The sequence below is a fragment of the Pseudorca crassidens genome, chromosome 9, assembly GCF_039906515.1.
Source record: "Pseudorca crassidens isolate mPseCra1 chromosome 9, mPseCra1.hap1, whole genome shotgun sequence".
NCBI classification, from domain to species: Eukaryota; Metazoa; Chordata; class Mammalia; order Artiodactyla; family Delphinidae; genus Pseudorca; species Pseudorca crassidens.
Window position 1 is genome coordinate 981,765 of NC_090304.1, and position 26,056 is coordinate 1,007,820.

Genomic DNA, 26,056 nt, shown 5'->3' on the forward strand with positions numbered 1-26,056 from the left:
ACTCATCCTGGTGGGGCCTGCGGCCTGGCCTTGGCTCCCCCCACTCCGTGGTGCGCGTCGGGGGCCTGCCTTCTAGGGGCCTGCGTCTAGGGGCCAAGTGGGCCCAGGGGTTCCTTCTTGGGGGGTGAGCCCAGCCACAGGCAGGGTACAGGGTCCCACGGGACGGAGGGCCTCACAGGAGAGTAGTGCTGAGCTGGGAAGGGTGAGAGGGCCTGCAGGGGAGGGGAGGGGAGGGGAGGGGAGGGAGGGAGGGGAGGGGAGGGGAGGGGAGGGGGGACGGGGGGAGGGGAGGGGGGAGGGGAGGGGAGGGGAGGGGGGACGGGGGGGAGGGGAGGGGAGGGAGGGGAGGGGAGGCCGGGGGCCCACAGTGGCACCCCTTCTTGGCCCATGCTTGTGCGGGTCCGACCCCGTGAGCTGGACGCGGGTGTGGGGACTCACAAATGCCCGAGGGGCGCGGGAGACGGCAGGAGCAGAGCTCAGGAGCCTTTGTGCCTTGACAAGTGCCAGTTTATTTGTTGTCTGTTCATGGTGCACAGGGCCTGGTGCCCCCTCCCCAGGGTGAGCTTTGCTGGTGGGCAGGCGGTGACGCTTGCCTCTCCCTTCCCTTCCCCGACTGCAGGGCCCCTCTCCTCGCTGTGACCCGAGCCTCTCCCCCACCCTTCTCTGCTTGGGCGGCCCCTGTTTCCCCAGGAATCCCCTCTGCAGCAGCCTTCCTCACTCCTGCCACCGGGGGTGGGGTTCTGGTCCCAGCAGGACTGGAAGGCTGCCTGCGAAGGCCGGGAGGCTGTGTGGATGGGCGGTGGGCAGTGCCCTGTGCAGTCCCGAGGCTGGCAGTGCAGGGCAGCCTGCTGGGTTTGGTCAGGGTCTGCAGGACCTTTCTCTTCAGATGCCTGGGTGAGCTGCATCTGAGGGCTCTTTGAGGCCACGCCCTGTGCCTAGGAAAGGGGCTGCTGGGCACAGTGAGTCGGGGGGAGCGGGTGCCGGCGGCGCGGCTTGGTCCTCACTCCCGGGGCCAGGTCTCTAGTCTCCGCAGCGCTGGGAGCGGCACGTGCAGCTGCTGAACACCTGTAGCGTCAGCGTCAGCCGCCGTCCCCTCACCCTGGGGTCTGGGCAGGGCAGCACGAGCTGCTTCTCATGGGAGCTGAGGGGGTGGCAGCAGCTACACTTGGTGTCCACTTGCATGGTGTCAGTGTTGAAGCTGCGGAGGAGCGGCGGCGGGGAGCGCAGGTCAGGACGGCGGCCTCGGGAGTGCTCCTGCCCCTCCCCGGTCGCTCGGAGAGGAGGACCAGGGCCCCAGGCTGCGCCTTCGCGGAGGGGCTGGCCTTGCATCGCTGGCCTCCCCGGCTCCCGGCAGGTGTGGTGGAGGTGGGTGCGGGCCGGGGCCACCCGATGGGGCAGCACGCTGCCTGGGCCGGGACCTCGCGGTGGACCTTCCCCAGCTTCCACTGGGAGCGCCTCTGTCGAGCAGGGCGGGTTCCAAGTCCGGGACCTGGACAAGGGCCGCACGGGGCCGACAGCTCACCTGGCCGAGGAGGCGCATATGCCCTCGCAGCGGGTCACCGTCACGTTGGCCGTGCACCCCTGGTAAGTGACCTCTTCCTCAAACTCGCTCACGCGGCAGGTCCCTGGGAGCCGAGAGTCAGGCATCAGATGGTGGCCCTGTGGCGGGGCTGGAGGACAGGTGTGGCCTCTGGGGGCTCTGCACCTGGCCTGCTTAAGGGCAGGAACTGACATACGTGGCTCTGGGCCTCGGGTTTTAACCCCCTTTTCCTGTGGCATGGTGGATAGTGCCGGCGCCGCCAAGGGAAGGCTGCCAGCTGCCTGACAGCTTAGATCTGGGTGCGGCTGTGTGGGCGCCGCCAGCACGTTAGTGCCCACGGTGGCATCTTCCCTGGGCCCCCACCCTGCACTCGAGCCCCTGCCCCAGGCCATCTCCCCTTGTCCGAGCCCCACTGAGCTCAGACCCCATGGCTTTGCATGGGAACAAAGCCTGATAGCAAGTCTCTCACTGTGTGTTTTCTTCCTGAAAGTTGGCTACACTGGGAGTCCCCAAGGGTCAAGGGTTTTCTCAGAGGACGAGGCAGATTCCCAGCACTGGCCCCAGCCTCCCTCTCCACCTCCCCTCCTGGCCTGACACCAACCTGCGGGCAGAGGTGTTTCTGGTCTGCTGGGCTCAGTACCTGCGGTAGCGATGGGGTATGATATCAGCATCCCCTGAGGGGACGTTTGGTATCACAAGAGCTCCCTGCAGGGGTGTGGACCTGGCTGTGAGCTCTGTCCTGCATCTGTCCCAGTGGACAGACTGTAGTGGGTGCCCTGACAGCTGGCAGAGCAGTGTTGCCGTTAGAAGCTGCCAGTGTGGGACTTGAGTGAAAAAGCAAAGGCTGGACAGTCTCTCCTGCCTTCCCACCTGCCCCCTTCCAAGGTCTCCCTGTGGCCTCGAGCCCTGCCTGCCCTGCTTTTCCACTGGAGGTGGGACAAGAGGCCTGGCGGGCACGGGGGTCTTCCCTGTGGCGCCCACTGTCCCCAGCCCTCCTCCCCTCCTGCTCTCCTGCTCCCTCGCCCCACGCCCTGGGTCGCCTCTTCCTGGGCAGCCTCCACCCAGTCCTTGTCCCACAAGAGGAAACACTTTTTTTTTCAATACCGTCCTGCAGTGGTGGACAGCCCTGCTGGGGGAAGGCTGGGGGTGTGAGAGGGGGCGGCTGCCGGGCAGGGGAGGGGGTGTCCTTGGAGGACGGGGGTGCTTAGGCAGGCCTGGAGAGGGAAGGTAGAGCAGAGCTGGAGGCGCCTGCAGCACTGAGACCTGGGTGGGCGCCAACCCTGGAGTGCAGGCGCCCCGGCCGCTAGTCCCAGCTCGGGCCCCGACGATCACCTGGGGTGAGGCGCGTGCCTGCTTTCTGCAACTGGGGGGAGGGTTGCGAGAGTTGAAACTCCAGGTCCTTCTGAGCTCTGCAGAGGGTTGCCGTGGAAGGCTGCTGAGGGGGGTCACCTCAAAGGGAGGCCAGGACTGCAGCAGGGACGTGGAGGGGCGGGGGGCTGAGGGAGGCAGGTGCAGGACAGTCAGGCCCTGACGTGGGGAAGGGGGCGACCTGGGAGAGGCCAGGTGCCCATTTAGGCCAGACTGGAATTCACTGGAGCTGTGCCCTGAGAAGAGGGGAGAAAGGATCTGGGACCTGGCCAAGAAAGGCCGAGGAGAGGCCCCGAGAACATGTAAGCAACATACAGCAGAGGACAGGCTGGAGAGGGGGTTGGGGGAGATGTGACTTGGCCACTGCCTGCTGGTGGGGGCCCTGTCCTTCTAGACACCCCCAGGACACAGCTGAAGCACCAAAGCTCAGAGGCCTGGAATGGCACTCCAGGGCTGGTCAGAGGCCAAGCTGCAGCTCCCCCAGCTGTGCCCGACCCCGAGTCTGCTCAGTGCCCTGCGCTGCCTGGCCGTCCCCAGGCAAGGGAAGTGAAGGCTTTAGGGGGAGGGAAGGAGACACACCTGCTGCAAGGGCTGGGCCAGCCTCTGTGGGTGTGTGCAGGTCATGATGGGGCGCAGCAGAGGTGGGAGCAGAGGCCGAGAGGCAGTGCCCATAGGGTCATCAGGAAATGTGAGGGGACAAGAAAAGGCGGAGATCCCATGGGAGTGACCCAGAGTATTGTCCAGAGCGGAGAGACAAGGCTGAGAAGAAGCATGCACCACAGGTCATGAGGTGGCTGCAGAGATGTCACTCACCTGGAGAGCTGGGTAGAGATGTGACGAGAGAGGAGATGGACTGGCCCCTGGTGGAAGAGGACCCGGCAGTGGGAAAGGAGGAGCTTCCATGCGCAGTGATGGAGCCGGTCAGGAATACGCTGGCCGGCAGCCCGGTGGTACTTGGCTGTCTGGTGGTGAGGTTGGTGGCTGGGGAACTTGGGATGGCTGTCACTCCCAGGGTGGAAGACAGGAGGCCCTGCGTGGGGGCTCGGGTCGTGAGAGAGGTGGACTTTGAGGTAGTGGACCGAGAGGACAGAGCTGAGGAGGTGGGCTTGCTGGGTGTGGTCTGGGATGTAGACAGGACCATGGTACTGGGAGTGGGGAGAGGGGACAGCGTGGGAGAGGATGGGGGTGAGAGGGAGGGCCTGACGGACACGATGGTGGCTGGGGAAAAGCGGCTGGCAGACAGGGGGGCTGTATGTGATATGGTCACGGGTGCAGAGGGGGGAGGGCTGTGCGGAGCTGAACTAGCGGTTGGGATGCTCTGTGAAGTGGAAACTGCTGAAGGTGATGGGGAATATGATATAAAAGGAGGAGTGGTGTGTGAGGACACGTGAGAAGGAAGAGAGGAAGTAGCGGGCAGGGAGGAGAGAGTGGAGGTGCTGGATGAAGACGAGGGGTAATGTGGAAGGTTCGACACAGAAACAGAAGTGGTGAAAGGACTTTGGCTTGGGTTTAGAGATGGAGAAGATAATGTAGAATTAAAGCTAGAGCTTTGTGGTAGTACTGTGCTGACTGAGTTCTGGGCTCGGGTGGTACCTGTTGTGGTCTTTGTCAGTGGTGGGGCTGTGGGTGTGGTGGTCCCTCTTGTGGTCTTTGTCAGTGACGGGGTTCTGGGGGTGGTGGTTCCTGTTGTGGTTTTTGTCAGTGGTGGGGTTCTGGATGTGGAGGTCCCTGTTGTGGTCTTTATCAGTGGTGGGGCTGTGGGTGTGATGGTACCTGTTGTGGTCGTTGTCAGTGGTGGGGCTGTGGGTGTGGTGGTCCCTCTTGTGTTCTTTGTCAGTGGCGGGGTTCTGGGTGTGGCGGTCCCTGTTGTGGTCTCTGTCAGTGGCAGGGTGGTGGGTGCGGCAGTCCCTGTTGTGGTCTTGGTCAGTGGCCAGGTTGTGGGTGTGGCGGTCCCTGTTGTGGTCTTTGTCAGTGGCCGGGCTGTGGGTGCGGCGGTCTCTGTTGTGGTCTTTGTCAGTGGCGGGGTTGTGGGTGTGGTGGTCCCTGTTGTGGTCTTTGTCAGTGGCGGGGTTCTGGGTGTGGAGGTCCCTGTTGTGGTCTTTGTCAGTGGCGAGGTTCTGGGTGTGGTGGTCCCTGTTGTGGTCTTTGTCAGTGTTGTGGCTGTGGGTGTGGCGGTCTCTGTTGTGGTCTTTGTCAGTGGCGGGGCTGGGGGTGTGGTGGTCTCTGTTGTTGTCTTTGTCAGTGGCAGGGTTGTGGGTGTGGTGGCCCCTGTTGTGGTCTTTGTCAGTGGTGGGGCTGTGGTTGTGGCGGTACCTGTTGTCTTTGTCAGTGGCAGGGTTGTGGGTGTGGTGGTCCCTGTTGTGGTCTTTGTCAGTGGCGGAGCTGTGGGTGTGGCGGTCTCTGTTGTGGTCTTTGTCAGTGGCGGGGCTGTGGGTGTGGTGGTCTCTGTTGTGGTCTTTGTCAGTGGCGAGGTTCTGGGTGTGGTGGTCTGTGTTGTGGTCTTTGTCAGTGTTGTGGCTGTGGGTGTGGTGGTCTCTGTTGTGGTCTTTGTGAGTGGTGGTGTTCTGGGTGTGGTGGTCCCTGTTGTCTTTGTCAGTGGTGTGGCTGTGGGTGTGGTGGTCTCTGTTGTGGTCTTTGTCAGTGGCGGGGCTGTGGGTGTGGTGGTCCGTGCTGTGTTCTTTGTCAGTGGCAGGGTTGTGGGTGTGGTGGTCCCTGTTGTGGTCTTTGTCAGTGGCAGGGCTGTGGGTGTGGCAGTCCCTGTTGTGGTCTTTGTCAGTGGTGTGGCTGTGGGTGTGCTGGTCTCTGTTGTGGTCTTTGTCAGTGGCGGGGCTGTGGGTGTGGCGGTCTGTGCTGTGTTCTTTGTCAGTGGCAGGGTTGTGGGTGTGGTGGTCCCTGTTGTGGTCTTTGTCAGTGGCAGGGCTGTGGGTGTGGCGGTCCCTGTTGTGGTCTTTGTCAGTGGTATGGCTGTGGGTGTGCTGGTCTCTGTTGTGGTCTTTGTCAGTGGCGGAGCTGTAGGTGTGGCGATCTCTGTTGTGGCCTTTGTCAGTGGCGGTGCTGTGGGTGTGGCGGTCCCTGTTGTGGTCTTTGTCAGTGGCAGGGTTGTGGGTGTGGTGGTCCCTGTTGTGGTCTTTGTGAGTGGCAGAGCTGTGGGTGTGGCGGTCCCTGTTGTGGTCTTTGTCAGTGGTGTGGCTGTGGGTGTGGTGGTCTCTGTTGTGGTCTTTGTCAGTGGCGGGGCTGTGGGTGTGGCGGTCTCTGTTGTGGTCTTTGTCAGTGGTGGGACTGTGGTTGTGGCGGTCCCTGTTGTCTTTGTCAGTGGCAGGCTTGTGGGTGTGGTGGTCCCTGTTGTGGTCTTTGTCAGTGGTGGAGCTGTGGGTGTGGCGGTCTCTGTTGTGGTCTTTGTCAGTGGCGGGGCTGTGGGTGTGCTGGTCTCTGTTGTGGTCTTTGTCAGTGGCGAGGTTCTGGGTGTGGTGGTCCCTGTTGTGGTCTTTGTCAGTGTTGTGGCTGTGGGTGTGGTGGTCTCTGTTGTGGTCTTTGTGAGTGATGATGTTCTGGGTGTGGTGGTCCCTGTTGTCTTTGTCAGTGATGTGGCTGTGGATGTGGTGGTCTCTGTTGTGGTCTTTGTCAGTGGCGGAGATGTGGGTGTGGCAGTCTCTGTTGTGGTCTTTGTCAGTGGTGGGGCTGTGGTTGTGGCGGTCCCTGTTGTCTTTGTCAGTGGCAGGGTTGTGGGTGTGGTGGTCCCTGTTGTGGTCTTTGTCAGTGGCGGAGCTGTGGGTGTGGCGGTCTCTGTTGTGGTCTTTGTCAGTGGCGGTGCTGTGGGTGTGGTGGTCCGTGCTGTGTTCTTTGTCAGTGACAGGGTTGTGGGTGTGGTGGTCCCTGTTGTGGTCTTTGTCAGTGGCGGGGCTGTGGGTGTGGAGGTCCCTGTTGTGGTCTTTGTCAGTGGCAGGGTTGTGGGTGTGGAGGTCCCTGTTGTGGTCTTTGTCAGTGGTGTGGCTGTGGGTGTGGTGGTCTCTGTTGTGGTCTTTGTCAGTGGCGAGGTTCTGGGTATGGTGGTCTCTGTTGTGGTCTTTGTCAGTGTTGTGGCTGTGGGTGTGGTGGTCTCTGTTGTGGTCTTTGTCAGTGGCGGGGCTGTGGGTGTGGTGGTCCGTGCTGTGTTCTTTGTCAGTGGCAGGGTTGTGGGTGTGGTGGTCCCTGTTGTGGTCTTTGTCAGTGGGGGGGCTGTGGGTGTGGCGGTCCCTGTTGTGGTTTTTGTCAGTGGCAGGGTTGTGGGTGTGGTGGTCTCTGTTTTGGTCTTTGTCCGTGGTGTGGCTGTGGGTGTGGTGGTCTCTGTTGTGGTCTTTGTCAGTGGTGATGTTCTGGGTGTGGTGGTCCCGGTTGTGGTCTTTGTCAGTGGCAGGGCTGTGGGTGTGGTGGTCTCTGTTGTGGTCTTGGTCAGTGGTGGGCCTGTGGGTGTGGTGGTCTCTGTTGTGGTCTTTGTCATTGGCAGGGTTCTGGGTGTGGTGGTCTCTGTTGTGGTCTTTGTCAGTGGCGGGGCTGTGGGTGTGGTGGTCTCTGTTGTGGTCTTTGTCAGTGGTGGTGTTCTGGGTGTGGTGGTCTCTGTTGTGGTCTTTGTCAGTGGTGATGTTCTGGGTGTGGTGGTCCCTGTTGTGGTCTTTGTCAGTGGCAGGGTTGTGGGTGTGGTGGTCCCTGTTGAGGTCTGTGTCAGTGGTGTGGCTGTGGGTGTGGTGGTCTCTGTTGTTGTCTTTGTCAGTGGTGTGGCTGTGGGTGTGGTGGTCTCTGTTGTCTTTGTCAGTGGTGGGGTTGTGGGTGTGGTGGTCTCTGTTGTCTTTGTCAGTGTTGTGGCTGTGGGTGTGGTGGTCTCTGTTGTCTTTGTCAGTGGTGTGGCTGTGGGTGTGGTGGTCTCTGTTGTCTTTGTCAGTGGTGGTGTTCTGGATGTGGTGGTCCCTGTTGTGGTTTTTGTCAGTGGCGGGGCTGTGGGTGTGGCAGTCTCTGTTGTTGTCTTTGTCAGTGGCGGGGCTGTGGGTGTGGTGGTCCATGCTGTGTTCTTTGTCAGTGGCAGGGTTGTGGGTGTGGAGGTCCTTGTTGTGGTCTTTGTCAGTGGCGGGGCTGGGGGTGCAGCAGTCTCTGTTGTGGTCTTTGTCAGTGGTGGGGCTGTGGGTGTGGTGGTCTCTGTTGTGGTCTTTGTCAGTGGCGGGGCTGTGGGTGTGGTGGTCTCTGTTGTGGTCTTTGTCAGTGGCAGGGTTCTGGGTGTGGTGGTCTGTGTTGTGGTCTTTGTCAGTGTTGTGTCTGTGGGTGTGGTGGTCTCTGTTGTGGTCTCTGTGAGTGGTGGTGTTCTGGGTATGGTGGTCCCTGTTGTCTTTGTCAGTGTTGTGGCTGTGGGTGTGGTGGTCTCTGTTGTGGTCTTTGTCAGTGGCGGGGCTGTGGGTGTGGCGGTCCCTGTTGTGGTCTTTGTCAGTGGCGGGGCTGTGGGTGCGGCGGTCTCTGTTGTTGTCTTTGTCAGTGGCGGGGCTGTGGGTGTGGTGGTCCGTGCTGTTGTCTTTGTCAGTGGCGGGGCTGTGGGTGTGGGGGTCCGTGCTGTGTTCTTTGTCAGTGGCAGGGTTGTGGGTGTGGTGGTCCCTGTTGTGGTCTTTGTCAGTGGTGTGGCTGTGGGTGTGGCAGTCTCTGTTGTGGTCTTTGTCAGTTGTGGGGCTGTGGGTGTGGTGGTCCCTGTTGTGGTCTTTGTCAGTGGTGGTGTTCTGGGTGTGGTGGTCTCTGTTGTGGTCTTTGTCAGTGGTGATGTTCTGGGTGTGGTGGTCTCTGTTGTGGTCTTTGTCAGTGGTGATGTTCTGGGTGTGGTGGTCCCTGTTGTGGTCTTTGTCAGTGGCGGGGCTGTGGGTGCGGCGGTCTCTGTTGTTGTCTTTGTCAGTGGCGGGGCTGTGGGTGTGGTGGTCCATGCTGTTGTCTTTGTCAGTGGCGGGGCTGTGGGTGTGGGGGTCCGTGCTGTGTTCTTTGTCAGTGGCAGGGTTGTGGGTGTGGTGGTCTCTGTTGTGGTCTTTGTCAGTGGCGGGGCTGGGGGTGTGGTGGTCTCTGTTGTTGTCTTTGTCAGTGGCAGGGTTGTGGGTGTGGTGGCCCCTGTTGTGGTCTTTGTCAGTGGTGTGGCTGTGGCGGTCTCTGTTGTGGTCTTTGTCAGTGGTGGGGCTGTGGGTGTGGCGGTCCCTGTTGTGGTCTTTGTCAGTGGTGGTGTTCTGGGTGTGGTGGTCTCTGTTGTGGTATTTGTCAGTGGTGGTGTTCTGGGTGTGGTCGTCTCTGTTGTGGTCTTTGTCAGTGGTGATGTTCTGGGTGTGCTGGTCTCTGTTGTGGTCTTGGTCAGTGGTGGGCCTGTTGGTGTGGTGGTCTCTGTTGTGGTCTTTGTCAGTGGTGGTGTTCTGGGTGTGGTGGTCTCTGTTGTGGTATTTGTCAGTGGTGGTGTTCTGGGTGTGGTCGTCTCTGTTGTGGTCTTTGTCAGTGGTGATGTTCTGGGTGTGCTGGTCTCTGTTGTGGTCTTGGTCAGTGGTGGCCCTGTGGGTGCGGTGGTCTCTGTTGTGGTCTTTGTCAGTGGTGGTGTTCTGGGTGTGGTGGTCTCTGTTGTGGTCTTTGTCAGTGGTGTGGCTGTGGGTGTGGTGGTCTCTGTTGTGGTCTGGGTCAGTGGCGGGGCTGTGGGTGTGGCGGTCCCTGTTGTGGTCTTGGTCGGTGGTGGGGCTGTGCGTGTAGGCTCTGTTTCTGTGACAGGGATGTGTGTCGATGTGGGTGGGGTGCCAGTTGGCTTTGGGCTGGAGGAGGTAGCATGGGGCTCCGTTGATGTGGTGACTCGGTGAGAGGTTGGAGCCACCAAGGAGATGGCAGATGTTGACACGTTGGGGGGAAGCGTCTGTGGGTGTGATGGGGTGGGGTAGGTGGTGGCGGTCCAGAAAGGTGTTCCCGTGGGCGGACCTGTTGTGTGGGTGGTAGTGGGGACAGAGAGGGTGGGGGTGGAGTGAGTGGTGAAGGGGGTGTGTGGCATGGGGGGTGTGGCCGTGGCGGTGTGTGTTAGGGAGCTGGATTCAGAGTGTGTGGTGTGACTGGTGTCCGCCTCGGCCCTAGCAGTGGTGGCTCCTGACAGTGGACTGGTGTGCGTTGTGCTGTGGCCTGTGGTGCTCTCCGGGGGTCGTGGGAGGTCCGTCTGCTGTGTCTCCTGGCTGACAGGGGCTTCAGGGGTCCAACGGTGTGTTGAGAACGCTGTAGAAAACAGTGGTGGTCAGTTCACTCCTCCTCGTTACCCTGCCTTTGGGTGGGACCCGTTCATCACCCACACCTTCCACATCGTCCTCCTCACATGTGGCTTCTGTGTGTCCCTGGTGGTGTGTCCAGGAGTTTCCTGAATGACTATCTCGTTCCTTTCCCAAGCCCCACCCCGGCATTCTCTGTGGACCCTTGTTGCCTCTCAGCTGCTTGTAGTGGGCTTTGGGGTCCCTCCCCGGCAGCCCTGCATGTCTCTGTCCCCTCGACGCTACTCTCAGGGCGGCCATTGTTCGGGTGGGCTCGGCTATCCCTGCATGGCTCCCCTGCCGCTGGCCTTGGGAAAGGCTTCTCTTCTCGCCTGCTGTCAGGGTAATCGGAGGTTTGGGGCGCTGCCCCAGAGTCGGGGCCTGCACTTGGGTCGGGGGCCTTTTGGAGCCCTGGATCCCCTGGGGCCTGTGGATTCCCTTGGTGGGGGTGGCCGTGGTGGATGGGCGCTTGGGTACCGTGGCGGGGGAGATGTGCAAAGAGGAGCGTGCTGAGTCAGGCAGGCTGCTGCCTCCCTCGGGCCTGAGCCGGTCCTGTGTGGTCGTGGGGGTGGCCCAAGGCTGCTGTCTTCCACGCGGCCCCACATAGCTTGGGCTGGGTGCTGGGGCTGCCCCGCTGAGGCCCCTCTGTGGGGACGGGCAGTGGTGGCATGCTTACTTGCGGGGGACACTGTGGAGGTCCCTGATGTTGCCGGGGTTGGTGGGGCTGCTGTGGTTCGCGCCGTGGACCGAGCTGTGGACCGCGTGGCTGTGTCGTGGGAGGATCCTGTGGGCTGTGTTGTGGCTTGGGTCACGGTGGGTGCCGTGGCTGTTGGCCTTCGAGTGGCCGTGGTGGTCGGCGCCGATGTGGCCCGTGTGGTGACGGTGGAGGTGGTTTGAGGTGAATCTGCAGGGAACAGCGCCCGACATCCCCTTCAGCCCCGTCCGCACTGCCACGGGTGCTTCCTCACCCACCCCGGGGCCCTGGCCCGGGGGCCCTACCTCCTGAGGGGACTGTTGGTTGTGTCTGGGTGGTGGGGGCTGTGGCTGTGGCCGTTGGCGTGGCCGGAAGGCTGGGTGTCCGGGTCGGGGCCTCAGGTGTGGCCGGGGAGCTTGGCGAGGGTCTGGTGGAGCTCAGCGCAGTGGTGCTGGGGGTCACTGTGGTGCTGGCTGCGGCTGTGGTGGGCCTGGTTTCCGTGCTGTGGGAGCCTGAGTGTGGCACACATGCTGTTGTTGTGGGGTAGGGAGCTGCTCTGGCACACCCTTTGGGAGGAGCCCTTCACTTCCCTGCTGGGCCCCAGGCCACGCGGGCTGGGCAGCGGCCCTCATGGCAGTGGGGGCTCCCGGCAGGGCGTGTGTCCTTTGGCCCTGCTGTGCTTGGTGGCCAGGCAGCAGGGCCCAGTGGGGCCTGCCGAGCCCCTCCCGTCTGACTTCCTGGTCAGCACCTGCCGCCCCCACCGTGCCGAGCAGCCCAGGGCCAGCGCAGCTACACCCTGCCCTGCCCCACGCCCGCAAGCCTGGCTGCGGCCGCTGGGCGGACAGACACAGGCTGGGCTGGCTGCAGCCTGGCTGGTGGAGCCGGGGAGGAGCCCTGGGAGAGAGCCTGCTTCACCTCGGCCCTGGCACGTGTGCAGTCACCTGCCGTGGGCAGCGGCACGGTGGGTGATGACGCCGCAAGAGGAGGGGCGGTTGGGGGTGCTGCCTCCCCGCCCCGTCTCCGCCTGCCTGGGCCCTTCAGAGCCTTCGGCTGTGTCCCCAGGGTGTGAGGCAGAGGACGCGGGGGATGGAGCTACCGCAGAAGTGCCGGGACCCCTGCTCCCCGTCTTCTCTCCCCTGCTCCCACCTCTGCACCGACGGCCTGGCAGGGAGTGGAGGGGCCAGCCGGGGTGCTGCCCAAGGGTAGCTGCAGGTAGTGTCCAGTGCCCACCGGGCCGCCTGCTGCTGAACTCCCAGGAGGTCCCTGCTCTGCACCCACACACCCCAGCAGGCTGGCGGGGCCTGGGTGTGCCCTGTGGCTGCAGGCTGGGTGAGTGGATGTTTGGGGAGGGGAAGGGAGGCGAGGGCCAGTCCCTTTCCCTGTGTCTCTGGCTGTGCCCCTGGGGAGTGGGGGTGCTGGGAGGCTGGCCAGTCTGGGCAGGAGCTGCGAGCTCTGGGCGGGGGCGTGGGGGCTCTTGGGCAGTGGGCTGAGCTTACTGCACGGCAAGCACATCCCCTTGTCGTGATCGAAGTACTCGTTCTGGGAGCAGTTGTAGCAGCCTGAGGGGGGTGCAGAGAACAGCCAGACCTCAGTGTCCAGAAGCAGAAGCCCCTTTCCCCAGGCCTGGCCGCCCCCCCGGCCCCGGCTCTCCTGGCCTCTCCCCCGATCCCCAGGCACAGGTGCCTGCCTGGGTCCCCACTGTCAGACACACCCCCACATCCCACCTGCCAGCAGGCCTTCCCCTCCTCCCGTCTCCTTCTCTGCGCCCAGTACCTTCGATGTTGGGCCCCGGGAAGCTCTGCAGCAGCGCGGGGCAGAGGCACGGCTGGTAGTGCCATGTGCAGCTGGCCTCCTGGGCGTGCTGGTACTTGCCGCCGCCCACCTGCGTGTGGGTGTTGTAGAAGTCGCAGTAGATGGCTGCGGAGAAGGGCGCCGTCAGGCGGCAGAGCCGGCCCGGGAGCCCGCCCCTGCCAGCGGGCTCAGGGTGCCTCTGCCTCCCTGGGGGTGCTGCCCGCCCCCCGCCCCCTGCCCGGGGGAAGCGCTGCAGCCGGACATTCCGCCTGTGGCCCCGCGGAGGCCTTTGGGCAGGAGTGGGACTCACGGCAGAAGTCTGGGGACCGCCAGTCCACGCACACGCCCTTGTCCACGCAGGCCTTGGCGTAGGCGGCCACAGCGTCACACAGGCACTCGCAGTCCCCGCCGGTGTCACACCCACACGTGTCGCGCACGCAGGCCTCATAGTAAGGCAGGCGGTACACCTGCGGGGGCCGACTCTCAGCGTCAGGGCGGGGCCGGGCTCCTCCCGGCTAGCCCTCCCCTGACGGCTTGGCCGCTGAGCCCGGGGCGCCGGCCAGGGTAGGACCGGGCACTGGGGGGGCACCTGGCCCTGACGGCTTGGCCGCTGAGCCCGGGGCGCCGGCCAGGGTAGGACCGGGCACTGGGGGGGCACCTGGCCCTGACGGCTTGGCCGCTGAGCCCGGGGCGCCGGCCAGGGTAGCACCGGGCACTGGGGGGGCACCTGGCCGTGGCAGGCGGCGAAGGTCTGGCTGTTGATGATGCTGCACTTGCGCTCAGCCCAGGAGCGACGGAAGGCGTTGAGGCCGCAGGGGTCCCGCGTGAAGGTGGTGTCCCCGCACAGCGGGCTCTCCTTCCAGGAGTTCACGAACTCCAGCTCGCTGGACGCCAGGTACTTGCTGCGTGTCTGGAAGTCGTCCTTCATGTTCCCGTTGTAGTTGCCGCACAAGCCGCAGAGGGCGTCCTGCGGGGGCTGGTGTCAGGCGGCCGGCAGGCAGGGACTCACCACTCCCTGGGGCTGTGGGGCAGGGGCGGCGGTACCTGGGAGGCACGGGCGATCTTGATGAAGACGGTCATGTGCTTGTTCCAGATGAGGGTCAGGTTGTACGTGCTGCTGACGGTGGCGTCCAGCACCAGGTGCAGGGAGCCGGCCTTGACCCGGAAGTGCACACCGGGGTCCTCCCCGCTGACTGTGTAGTTCCCATCCGCCAGCACGATGGACAGGCCCTGTGGGGTGCGGCTGTCACAGGATGCCTGCCCACGTCCTGGGTGGCCACTAAATGCCGCTGGGCCCTGCCTCCCGGCCTGAGCTCTCCACGGCAGGGCCAGCCCTGGCCTGGGGGGTCTGCCCTCTAGAGCCTTCTGTCGGCAGAAGGTTCCAGAACATGCTGGAAACTGTGTCGAGGGCTGAGGGTCAGGCTTGTGGGAGAACCCCTACCTGCTGTACGGTTGTCCAGTTCCGGGGACACTGCTGCCGTGATGTGGGCGTGGAGGCCAGGGCACAGGGCCGTGAGGGCCCCGAGAGGCCAGGCCCTGGGGCCCTGGAGGGAGGTTGGGAAGGCCACCCGCCTGCTCACCCCCAGGAAGATCTTGATGGCCCGTGAGCAGGTGACGCCCGACTTCCCACACACGACATTCTCTGTAAGGATCTTGAAGGTGGGCTGCGAGTCGCTGGCACCGCAGCCGTCCTGTGGGGAGACGGCGCTGAGGAGGAGCTGACCCTGTGGCCCCCCAGGCCCCCCGTGGCCCCCCATGGCCCAGGCCAGCACTCACTGTGGCCAGGATGTACTCGCAGTTGCCATCAAACACGAAGCGCTGCCCATCGAAGGTGACCACGTGGCCCTCCCCGTAGAGGGTGCAGGTGGATGGGCAGTGGGCACTCTGCTGGCACGTCCACGTCCCCCTAGAGCAGATGCTGTGGGAGGAGCAGGGCATTCTGGGGTGACTGGGGCACACGCACCCCCGCAGGACCCTGACCTCGTGGGTTGGTAGGGGCCCCTGCCCGCCCCAAGGGCTCAAGGACAGTTGGGCCACCAGGTCTGTGGGTAGGGCTGTGGCTCACCAGCTCTTGCAGTCCGTGTGGAGCTCGGCGCCCTGGGGATAGGAGACGCCTGCAAACTCGCACGGGCACTCCTCGGGGGGCACGCACTGTCCGCTGGCGTTCTCGTAGAGCCCCTTGGCACAGACACAGCCAGGCTCACACTTGGTGGGCACCTGCAGGGAGGAGGGTCAGTGGCCCCTGGAGGGTGGCCCTGCTAGCTGCCTCCGCAGCCCTGGGACCTTCTGAGACTCCCCAGCGTTCTCCCCAGACCTGCTCCCTGTGTCCATCCTGCTCTGGGCCTTCCCTTAGCACAGCTGCCCCTCTCTGAGGGGCATCACCTCTGCGGCATGGCTGGGCTGGTGTACCCTCACCCCAAGCTGGCAGGGCCCACGGTCCTCAGGGAGCCCACAAAGGAGCACACCCGGCGGCCACGCCACCGGTCACGCGCATCATGGGACGGTGGGGATGGAGCATGGCCCGCCTTTCGTGAGGGGTCTGTGGGACTCTTCTTGTGGGCCAAGGAGAAGATGTCGGGGCGTCCGCCCTGGGAACGTCTAACCCAGGGTGTCCCCGGCGCCCCGGGCAGTGGAGCCTGCCCTCCGCGGAGCACTCTTGCCCTCGCTCCACCTGGTCTTACACAGGGGGTGCCGGTGGCTAGCATCTGGCAGGTGGGAGCGCAGGCTGCCCCGAACTTGTCCTCCGAGGACTGGCTGCAGGACTGGAACGTCTTGGGGGCCGAGCAGGTTGCTGCAGAGACAAGGGGCATGGGGTGAGGCGGGCCCAGAGGGGCCGAGGCACCCACAGTCCAGCTTCGCCAGCCTCGGCTACAGCTACGTACCCAAGAGCATCTGAGGCTGTGCCGGGCAGCTCAGCCGCCCGTTGACGCAGTAGCTGCAGGAGAGAGGCCCGGTGAGCGCCGCCTGGGCTGGGCTGCAGGCCGGGCGGCCACCCTCTGGACCCCTCGCTCACCAGATGACGCCATTGACCATGGTGGACTGGTCGGCCAGGATGAACTTGGAGCTGTCCAGGAGGCAGGGACACTGGGCCTCACGCACGCACTCAGCCTTGTGGTTCAGGTAGGTGCCCTCGGGGCAGTTGCAGCCGTCCACGGGCACGGCGCTGGGGTGGCACTCGACCTCGCGGTCGGACAGAGACAGGCACGTGCGGTCACAGGCCTGGCTGTCGTAGCTGAACGTCTGGTTGCCTGTGCAAGGGGTGCCTGCGGGGGACCCGGAGTCAGGCCCGGTGCGGGGGTGTGGGGGGCGGCACCAGCCCCGCCGGCCCATACGCACTGCAGTTGTCCATGCTGCTCCTCCAGCCCGGGAGCAGGACGCCCCGTGAGGTGCACGTGAGGGCGTAGTCGCCCAGGGCGGCGCAGATGTGCGGGAAGGTCTCCTCGTAGTTGCAGGCCTGGTACACGCACCTCTGTGGGCAGACAGGGGCCGTGGGTGCCCACCCAGGACCCCGAGGGTGCCCCCTGCGCCACCCCCGCCCCGCTGCCCACGGGGCCGCCCACCTTGTAGAAGGGCTTGGGGTCCACGGCGGCGTGGCACCTCTCGAACACCGTGCCCTTCTTCACCAGCACCGCGCAGTGGGTCTCCGCGCACACCTCTGGGGGGCAGGCCGGCGTGGGTCAGCCGTCCGCCGGGGCCTCCCGCCCACCCCGCAGCCCTCCTGGATGGCACCCACTGTTGAGCTGGCTCATGGAGCAGGGGTCGGTCTCACGCTCGCGCGCGGCTGGGCAGTTCCCTGCCCGCCAGGAGTCCACGAAGAGCGAGGCGGTGCCCTCTGTGATGCCCATGCTGGTCGTGAAGTCGTCTGTCGTGTCCCCGTTGAAGTTGCCGCAGAGCCCTGGGCCGGCCGGACGTGAGGGTGGACTGGCCCATGCCCCTGTCCTGCCCCGCCCTCCCCAAAGCCCGTCTTCTCCCCTAACCACACCCCGGGCGAGAGGCCATGGCTGGCTACACGCCTGGGAAGACCAGCCAGCCAGGTGGAGCCGGCCTGGGCCGTGAGTGCCCGACACCCTGGGTCAGAGCAGGGCTCTGCCGGGCCCCTCCTCTTCCGGAGTGGCCGAGCTGGGTGGGGACGGGGCAGCGGGGGAGGGACTCACCTCTGGTCTGGCCTCTGAACTGGGGCCCGGCAGTGATGTACACCTGGAACAACGGCCACAGCTGGATCACGAGCTCCAGCCCGAAGGTGGTGACCATTTGCAAGTGGGTGGATGTCTGCCTGAAGACCGTGATGTTGCCTGAGGGGACAGGGGCCTCAGCAGGCGGCCTGCTTTAGAGGCAGGCTCGGGAGGCCCCGGGTGCTGGGGGGGAGCTGAGGACCTACGAGTCTCATACGGCAGCCGCTTGGTGTCCCCGTTGTTGGTGATCACCTCGTCCTGAGAAATCACAATTTTGTCCTGCGGGGAGGGTGGCTGAGTTACGGGGGGCTGGGAGTTGGGGCCAGGCAGGGTGGAGGGGGAGCTGGGACGCATCTGCTTGGGGCCCCGGGTGGGCGCAGGTGGCAGGTGGGGTGGCCTCACCTGGCTGGACACGTAGATGACAGCGACCAGCGATGTCTCCGAGTGCGAGTACCCAGACTTGTCGTACACGGCCATGAGCGAGCCCCCGTCGGGGAGCTGGGGGCTCTGGGAGGAGGGGCGGCTCAGCACAGGGGGCCCGGGCTGTCACGGCGACCCGCCGTGGCGGCCCCCAGGCGGAGGCTGCGTCCTACCTGGAGGAGGATGTAGGTGCAGGTGCCGTGGAAGCGGTAGGGCCTGGCGTCGAATGTGGTGACGAAGGAGCCGCCCTCCAGGGCACAGCGCCTGGGGCAGGGCTGCTCCACGCACTCCCAGCGGCCCCCAGAGCACCGGCTGTGGGCGAGGAGGCGTGACCCAGATGGCCCCCAGGGCTGAGGCCGCCGCATCCCCGTCCCTGCCCCCAGCCTGCCTGCACGCCCCTCCTGCTGCCCTGCGCTCACCAGTTCTGGCAGGCGGCTGTCGTGACCTCCCCAGGGGCGAAGACTACCCCGCTGAGCATGCAGGGGCACTGGGGGACAGGCACGCAGCTGTGGTTTTTGGAGATGTCGTCCAGAACCATACCTGCGGGAGAGGGGCTTCCTGGGGCTGCGGGCGCGGAGACCCCTCCCGCCCTCCTGCTGGGCAGCCCCTCCCCCACCCTGTCCCGCCCAGGGGGAGGGGCTGGGGGTGCCCCAGGAGAGCCTCCGCCTTCAGCCCCGCCTGCCTCGCCGCCTCCCGCCCCCTCGTGCTAGGTGCCGCTCCTCATTGGGCAGCGGGCCCTGTCCAGCGCAAACCCCGCCTCTGCCCACCACCTTACTCCCCGCCGACTGGCACATGCGGCCGTGGCCCGGGGCGTCTGTGAGCACCGTGAAGGCAGAGCCCTCCCCGGGCCAAGCCCCCGCAGAGTGGCTGGGGGTTCCGAGCATCGGTGTGGGCGGAGCGGATGCCCTGTCTCCAGGCTCCTTTGCAAGGGTCCTGGGAGAGCAGCTGTCCTCACCTTCCGGGCAGAAGCAGCCGAAGGTGCAGAAGCCGGAGCAGCTGCGCCGCGGGTTGGAGCAGGTCTGCACGCAGGTCTCGCCGCACTCCCGGTACACCTGGTTGGCTGGGCACTGGCCCACAGCTGCAGGTCCGTGTGGCCCTTGTGAGAGGGGTCGGGCGCCCAGGGCCTGGCCACCCACCCGACCCTGGCCGAGGACTCAGGCCAGCCCCTCCTCCACCTGGGTCTTCTCTGTCTCTCAAACAAGGGGAGATTGGGGGCATCGTGTCTGGGGCCCTGGCCCTCCCCCCGACCCTCCCCAGGACTCACAACAGAGGCCAGGGCCCCGCCAGCTGTTGACGGGCTGGCCGGCCATGCTGCACTGGCGCGAGTACTCAGATAGCGTGGCACAGCTGCAGTGGTGCTGGCCGGGCTGGGCACACGTGGCCATGTCCGCCTGGCAGCTCAGCAGGAAGGGCTCCTTGGGCACGTTGCACTCGCGGGACACCAGGGTCAGCAACTGGATGCAGGTCTGGGCCTGGGCACAGGGACACTCAGGGTCATAGGTGTCAAGGCCACATCCCACACCACGCGTGTGACTTGGCAGTCTGGGGGTGTCGCTGGCCTCGGGACCCTGCCAGATCCCGTGAGCCGGCCCCACCCTGGCTGAAGGGCCCCCTTGGCCCCGGGGAGCCCGACCGCCTCACGTACGTTCTCTGCCTGCGGGACCCGGGGGCTGGGGATGGCCTCATAGGCACAGATCTCGTTGGGGTCATCCAGCTTCTGGAGGGCGGCGTACTTAGGGGGTTCCAGGAGTTGCCCTGGGGTGAGGGGTGGGGCAGGGTCAGCACCATGGTTGCTGGGCCACAGAGGGGTCTCTCCACCACTTCCCCCCACCTACCGTCCTCGCTCAGAAACTCATTGGCCTTCTCGCCGTCGAAGTTCCCACACAGCCCACACATCTTGCCCATGTGCTTCTTCTCCACCAGGACCTGGAGGGGTCGGGCACCGCCGTCGGGTGGGCGGGGAGGCGCACAGGACTCCCAGGGCCCCAGGACCCCTTGGAAGCTGCTCACGCCTGCTCCAGGGGCCCAGAGCACCCCTCACGGGGAGGGTCCTGGCACCATGCCACCCCAGGGTCTGTCCGCCCGGCTCCTCCCAGGGGACCTCCATTCGTGCTCGATGGAGGGAACTGAGCCAACAAAAAGCCCAGGCTCCTGGCCCCAATCCCCAGGAGGGCAGCTCCGCCACCCAGTCCCCTGCTGTGTCCTCACCATGAGGTGGGCGCCCGGACCCCACATGACCACCAGCTCCAGCTCCAGCTGCTTGGCCACCAGCCGCACGCTCTGGCCAAAGGGTGTGATCTGGAGCCCGTTGCTGGTGTAGGGCAGGCTGACGACCCTGCAGGGTGACAGCAGTCAGCGGCCGCCCCTAGGGGCCCCAGCCGCCCGGCCCGGCTCTGCAGCCTACCCCACATCCTTGACGGAGATGACCGCCTTCTGCACAGTGACCACAGAGGCCCCCAGCTCCACGATGACCCGGGAGATGTTCCCGCTCGGCCCTCGCCGTAGCTGCACGCTGAAGGTGGACGAGGCATCCTTGCACATGGCCGCAAAGATGTAGTTGCAGGTCCCCGAGAAGTCATACGTGTGGCCGTCGAAGGTGGTGAAGTGGCCGGGCCCCCACGTGGAGCACCAGCCCCTGTCTGGAGCTGCGGAGGGAGCGGGCGGGGTCTCGGGGCCCTGCGTCCTCCCGGCTGGTGGGGCAGGTCTGGGGCCCCGGGGAGCCCACACTGGCAGACAAGAGGCCTCCCAATTTCCAGGCCCTCCTGGGGTGGGCGGGAGAAGGGCCCCGCGCCCCACACCCATCCCCTGCCTGCGGGAGCGCAGGCCTCTGATGTGGTTGGGGTCTGTGGCCCCATCAGCCCTGGGGTCTGTAGGACATGAAGCTGCAACTTAGCCCCCATCCCGCAGGGGCAGCAGGGGCAGCAGGGGCTTGTCTCCCCCAGGTGAGGGTGGTCTGAGGCTCTTCCATAGCTGGAGGCCCTTGTGGAAACACCAGACACGGTTACCCTGTAGCAGGGCCATGGCCGGTGGACACGGGGACAGGGGGCTGCCGTGACCCTCACCTGTCTGCGGGGAGTCCTTCAGCCTCCGGAGGCCTGGGGGCACCAAGGAGCTGTCGTCCAGACCTGCGTGGACAGGGCCCGCGGTCAGTGTGGGGCTGCCCAGCTCTGCTCGAGGGCTGTGGCCGGCAGCGTGTTTCGGGTGAGCCAGGCCCGGGGCACGGCAGGGAGTGCGGGGAGTGCCAGCAGGGCTGCTCCTGGGCTGCACAAGCTCCGCCGTCCCCGCCGTCCTTTCCTTTGGTTGCCTCAGAGGGACCTCTCTGAGCTGTCACCTGCTGGGGCTGGGGACACGGTGGGGATGAGGCCCCGCCCCCAGGCACACGCACGCGTGGAAGGGCAGTGAGTGGGGGGCGGCCGCAGACGCTGGGAGCCGGGAGGTCCCTGGGGAGATGGGGTCCCGAGAGTGGGGCTCAGGGCTGGGCGAGCTGGGCCCCGGCTGTCCGTGGCGTCGTCTGTCCCGCGGCACCTGCAGGTCTGCCCGCCGGGCTCCAGGCACTGGCTCGCTCCCCAGAGAAGCCTGGGCGCCGCGCACGCAGGTGGCGTGTGATAAAGGGGCTCCTGGCTGCGCTGGCTCCCAGTGGGCTCCCGTGTGGGCCTCATGGAGGGTAGTAGCTGCAGGTGGGGGTGAGGAGCCCTGAGCCCAGAGGGGTTCGGTGGTCTGCAAGTGGCGGGAGGGCCAGGGAGAGCTGGGCAGGGGTGCCTGGGCGTCTGTGGGTGACTTGGCCGGTGGCGTGCCGCTGTCCGGCTACACCCGCCGAGTTCCCAGCCCAGCCCACCTCGGGTCCACTCCCTCTGGGGTCCGTGTGCGCTCTGCCGCCAGCTCAGAGGCTGAGTGAGGCTGAGGCCCGCGGAGGACTTCTCCCTCTTCTGGGCCCTAAAAGGGGCTGTTTCTTTGCTTCCTTCCTCCCTGTCAGCTTCCCGGCGCTCTGGCCGTTGCCGGAGAGATGCCCGGTGACGCTGCTTGCGGCGACTGTCGGGGCAGGAGGCACGGGCCCAGCCTCGCCTCCCCTCTCCCTGCCCTGCTGCAGTCCTCCCTGCGGCCCCGTGGGCCCTGTGGGAGATGAGGCCCAGCGCCGGCGGGCGGCAGAGTCATCGCTGAATGCGGCCCCCGGGGTCCCGTCCCTGCTGCTCCCCGCCGCGCCCCCTTTTCCCCGGGGTCTGTGCCTTCCTGGGTGACACTGACCTCCCGAGTCACGGTGCTGGTCGCTGCTGGTGTTGTTTCTCTGGGTGACGCCAGGGAGCAGGGGTGCCTGCCCAACGGCACAGGGTCCCCAGGCCGGGCGGGAGGTGACACCTGGCCGCCTTCCTCTGCAGTGCCCACCACGCCCATCCACGCCTGGGGCCCCTCCTCTCGGCTCACCACTGGCCCCCCGACGCCTAGAGTCGCACCCACTGGCCCCCGAGGGCCACTCCCAGGTGCCCACTTGCAGCGGCCCCTCCCGTGCTTCGCCTGTCGCCCAGCACCAGCCTCCCGAGCTCGCTGCGCTCGGCCCTCGGCTCCGCCTGGTCCCCGCCCGGCCCTGCGGCCCCGCTGTCTGAACGACAGCCCCCCAGCGGCGTCACTGCTCCTCGCCTAGGACTGTCTGAGCTTCCCACCGCGCTCAGCTCCCTGGCTGGGACCCGCGGGGCCTGCAGGGCGGGCCGGTCCGCCGCCCCTGGCCTTTCTCAGCCCCTGGATGCGCCCTGTGGTGGCTGGAGCACACGCTGTTTGTTCCTTCTGCACGTTTGGCAGCCCTGCCTGCCCTGCCCGTTCTGGGTCAACCCTGGCCCGGCTCAGGGGCCTCTGTCCCTTAATCCCCAGCCCCCAAGATCCTGATGTCTGAACTTGTGCTTTGAGGCCTCTGGTCCAGGAGGGCAGGGCCTGTCTCTCGCTCCCCGCCTCCCCATGCCAGCACGGAATCGGTGCTCAAAGAGTGTTTGCTGAAATGTGGCGGGGCCCCGCCCCTGCCCTGTGCAGCGTTCACAGCCTGGACCCCCATGGCTCCCCAAAGCCATGCCCCTCACTACACCTGCTGGCCTACACCCCGCCCCACTGGCTCCCGAACACCTCCCTCGTCGCCCTGGTTCTGGGTCCAGGTCTGGGGGTCCCCAGGGCGAGGGATGGGCCCAGGGAGGCGGCCTTGGATGGGCAGGGGTCCTGAGTGCTCAGAACCACCCCTGGTGGGAAAGCTGGGGCCTGGGGGTGGGGATGGGGCTTCGTGGGAGGCAAGGGGTGGAACGGGCCCAGGGGAGGCCCGCTCGACTCGGAGCCCCCAGCCTGCCCCCAGCGCCTGGGCCATGGCCAGACGGCAGGCCTGGCGCTTCTCCCTGGCTGCTAGCTGAGGCTGGTGGGGCTCTGGGGCCGCCAAGGAGCGGGCAGTGGGGCAAGGACCGGGCAGTGGGGCAAGGACCTAGGAGGCAGGCAGGAGGAGTCCCGCTGGCTTGGAGACCGGAGCTCTGGGGCGGGTGCCTGCAGTCAGCAGGAAGGGGATTCCCCCGGGCCATTGGGCACCCCTTGGGGCTGGCCCCTCCTGTGGGGCGGGGCTGGGGTGAGAGCCTCCTAGGCCTGCGGCATCTCCTGTGCCTGGGTTGGTTGGCCGAAGGGACCTGGGGGAGGAGGAAGGGGACCCCCGTCCCAACAGCCCGATGGGTGAGGCTGGGGGCACTCGGGTGGGGCGGCCCCTTCCAGCCTCCCAGGTCTTCAGTCCTCACGGCAGCCACACAAAAGGGAGGCATCGCCCACACTCGTACAGACCTAGAAATTGAGGCCCAGAGCCCACTTCGTGGTGTGTCTGTTCGCAGCCAGGACCCGGTGGAGCCGGGGTCTCTCCCTGAGTTTTTGGACTTCAAGGCCCACGAGGACCCCTTCACGCCCTCTGGCTGCCCCTTGGGGACCCCCAGAGGCATCTCGGGACCCAGGGCCCAGTGGGGAGAGCGACAGGGCCAGGCTCTGAGCGCTGAGGCCCCAGCACTGTCCCTGCCTCGCACGCCCACGTCTGCCGCACCCACTACCGTGGAGGAGACTGCCCGTCCCCTCCGATTCCCACGGGCTGGGCCAGGCTCCGAGGCCGCCGGCGGAGACCTGAGCCTCGGCAAGCGTGGGGCAGCCACAGAGCGAGGAGAAGCCTCCTGGGCCTGGCTTCGCCTCCCCTTCCCATTCAGCAGCGTCCCCACGGCCAAGCCGCAGAGGCGAGAAGGCCTGGGAGGACTTCCCACGTGCAGGAGTCCTCTGAGGGTGTCTGGCCGACCCTGGTACACGGCCTGCAGCCCCCCACTCACCGGCGCTGAGCAGGGCACCCCCGCAGGAGAGAAGCAGCAGCAGCTGGGGCCCGAGCATGGCGCGGAGAGGACAGCGGCCACCGCGGGGCACTGGGCAGGCTGCTGCACCTGTGCGGCCCGAGTGGCCTCCCCCCGACGCCTTATATAGGGGCCAGGGGCCCTGCCCCGCCCCGCCTGCTTGTGCCCCACGCTCCCGTCTGGTAATTGCCACGGCCAGCCAGTCCAGGGGTGGCCAAACAGGATCTGGGGCGCTGCTTTATCAGGACCCGGCCTTTGGAAAATTCTTCAGCGGGCAGCGGCCCCGTTGTCACTCACCTCTGAGCAGGGGGCCGGCACACACCCTCCGGGGCCCTGCACACATCTCTGGTGAAACCTCAATTGCCAGGGGTCTCCCTGGGGGTCGGTCCAGCGAGTCAGCGTGGGCACCTGGGGACTGAGAGGGGGCTTGTCCAGGACGTGTCGGGGAGACGCCTGGGCACCCCCTCTAGGGTGCTACAGAGAGCTTCTGGGGGGCGCTTCATCCTCACCTGGACCCAGGACCCCTACAAGGTGCCCGCACACTGGGTCCCACCCCCACCCTGGGAGGAAAGACTGCCCAGTGGCAGGGACTCTCCAGAGGAGGGCAAGCCATTCCAGACTCTGCCCCTCGGGGTGGGGTCCCGGCTGGGGGGCGCTCATGCACGGGCCACTGGCCCTGGGGCTCAGATGGAGGCCTCCCTGGAGGCCTGAGGAGCTTGTGGGGCTGACACCACATCCCTGGGGTGCAGGGCCTTGGCTGGCCAGCTCGTTGCCGGAGACCCCCTTCTCAGCTGGCCGCCTGGGACTTTGGGTGGTGGGAGGGGCAGAGTGGTCCTGCTGGGCCCCGGGACCCCTAATTAACGGTTGTCTGAACCCACATGGCTCTGAGCTGCGTGCTTCAGGCGCAGCAGGAGTGAGGCAGCCTTGGGGGGGGCATCTCCTGTGCCAGCCTCAGGGTCCCCGGCCCGCTCAGGCAGAGAAGCAGGGGCTGTGCCCCCACCCCCCTGGGAGAAGGACAGAAGGACATGGCTCCTGGGGGAGGCACCCTGGGGAGCGGGAGGCCGGTGAGGCCAGTGGGCACTTGTCCACGGGCAGCTCACACGCCCGCAATGCGAGGGGTCAGGGCGAGGGTCAGGGTCAGGGTCAGGGTCAGGGTGAGGCGCGGGTCGGGGCACAGGTGTTTCGAATTTTCCACGGGACTGTCTCGCAGTCAGGGAGCAGGGTGGGTCCGACCTCTCCAGGGCATCCTGGCCCTGAGCAGGAGCCCAGGGGGCCTGGCACAGGGAGCTTCCGCCTTCTTGAGGCAGTTCTGCCCCACATGGACCTGGGCTCCTTCCACAGAGACTGTGTCTGGGGCCTCCCCATACCTCACAGACCACCCAGCTCTTCGGGCCCCCCCCTTCCTGGCTCAGAGATGCTGTGTGTTTACCTTAAATAAATTTTAGTTTTAATAGAAAGTTGTTTTAACAGGAAACCGCTCTCGGCTAGCTGCTGGCCTGCGGGTGCCTCAGCCCTGGGGGGCGGGCAGGCAGGTGGGATGTTCTGGGGACCCTGTTCTCTGTCATTTCTCCACGATGCTCTTGGCACCCCGTTCGGAGAACCCCAGGCCTAGGAATGCTCCCGGCCCAGGCAGGGCTGGGCAGAGGGGGTCCCAGGGAGGCCCCCCTGGGTGCCCCTACCCCGGACCCTCCCAGCCGGGGTCCCTGCAGGAAGGATGGTGCTGAAAGGGGCCTGTGGTCTGGGCATGAGTGGGCTCACGTGGCCGTCTGCCTGGGCGTTGCCGAGGTGCCTCCGTGGGGGCTCCCCCTGCCCTCGGGGAGCTCCCGCTCACAGCGGGACTTGTGCAGCTCCAGACGGAGGGCCAGGGAAGGCTGGTGGGTGGGGCCCTCAGCCCTGGCCAGGGCCCCGGGAGGGTGAGCACACTGTGGGGCTGCAGGGAGACGGCCCCTCGGGCCTTGGGACAAGCAGGGAGGCAGGCGCTCCGACAGGCCACCCGGGCCGTCTCCCACCAGACACAGCCATCCCCAGGGCCTGGGTGCGGCCCACGGTGGGCAGTTCGAGGCTCCAGAATGGGCCGGGTGGGGCTGTCCCCCAGAGGTCCCCTGCCACGGGGCCCGGCTGTGGGATCAAGCCCCAAGCCTTTCTCACGGCCCCCGTTCCATCCCTCTGCCCCGACCCTTCCGGGTCCCCAGCTGCTTTAGCCCCTGCCGGCAGGCGCCCGACCGCAGGGCCTTGGCGTCGGCTGCCCTTGGTGTCCCGCACACGGCCCCCAGATGTCCCCTGGCTCCTCCCCTCCCCTCTGACAGCCTCCCCTGTCCCCTTCTCCAGACTGCGCCCTGCACGTTGGGTGCTGTGGTGTCTCCCAGCAGGTCCTCCCCCCATGGGCCCGTCCAACTGTTTTCCGTGTGTCCCAGCACCTGCAGGGGGCCCACGCCTCGGGACACATCAGGGGACAGGTGGGGCAGACCGTGGTCTCC

The 26,056-nt window shown here is 65.9% G+C and overlaps 1 protein-coding gene across 1 annotated transcript; it reads right to left on the reverse strand.

The window, feature by feature from the left end:
* Window positions 1–659: 659 nt before the first annotated feature.
* Window positions 660–23,619, reverse strand: MUC6 (mucin 6, oligomeric mucus/gel-forming). The gene is made up of 35 exons (XM_067750542.1): window positions 23,562–23,619; window positions 20,307–20,369; window positions 19,649–19,889; window positions 19,453–19,579; window positions 19,080–19,170; window positions 18,890–18,999; window positions 18,509–18,716; window positions 18,200–18,322; window positions 17,664–17,784; window positions 17,418–17,556; window positions 17,227–17,331; window positions 17,031–17,103; window positions 16,807–16,944; window positions 16,386–16,547; window positions 16,213–16,307; window positions 15,989–16,121; window positions 15,666–15,915; window positions 15,535–15,587; window positions 15,334–15,443; window positions 14,718–14,869; window positions 14,429–14,570; window positions 14,233–14,343; window positions 13,697–13,882; window positions 13,380–13,619; window positions 12,963–13,119; window positions 12,635–12,778; window positions 12,349–12,420; window positions 11,167–11,415; window positions 10,844–11,071; window positions 6,538–9,791; window positions 5,734–6,437; window positions 5,222–5,647; window positions 3,722–4,980; window positions 1,523–1,625; window positions 660–1,198 (listed from the first exon to the last, which is right to left on the reverse strand). Exons 1-35 carry the CDS (start codon window positions 23,617–23,619, stop codon window positions 1,021–1,023), a joined length of 10,005 nt encoding a protein of 3,334 aa, XP_067606643.1. The 3' UTR covers window positions 660–1,020.
* Window positions 23,620–26,056: the final 2,437 nt, after the last annotated feature.

What these genes read in the sequence shown, in the direction of transcription:
- MUC6 (XM_067750542.1), bottom strand. Translation starts at nt 23,619, where the DNA reads ATGCTCGGGCCCCAGCTGCTGCTGCTTCTCTCCTGCGGGGGTGCCCTG. An exon ending in GAAGGACTCCCCGCAGACAG is followed by an intron (nt 19,890 to 20,306) that starts GTGAGGGTCACG and finishes CTCCCTCCGCAG; the next exon opens with CTCCAGACAGGGGCTGGTGC. An exon ending in GCGGCTGCCGTATGAGACTC is followed by an intron (nt 16,945 to 17,030) that starts GTAGGTCCTCAG and finishes CTGTCCCCTCAG; the next exon opens with GCAACATCACGGTCTTCAGG.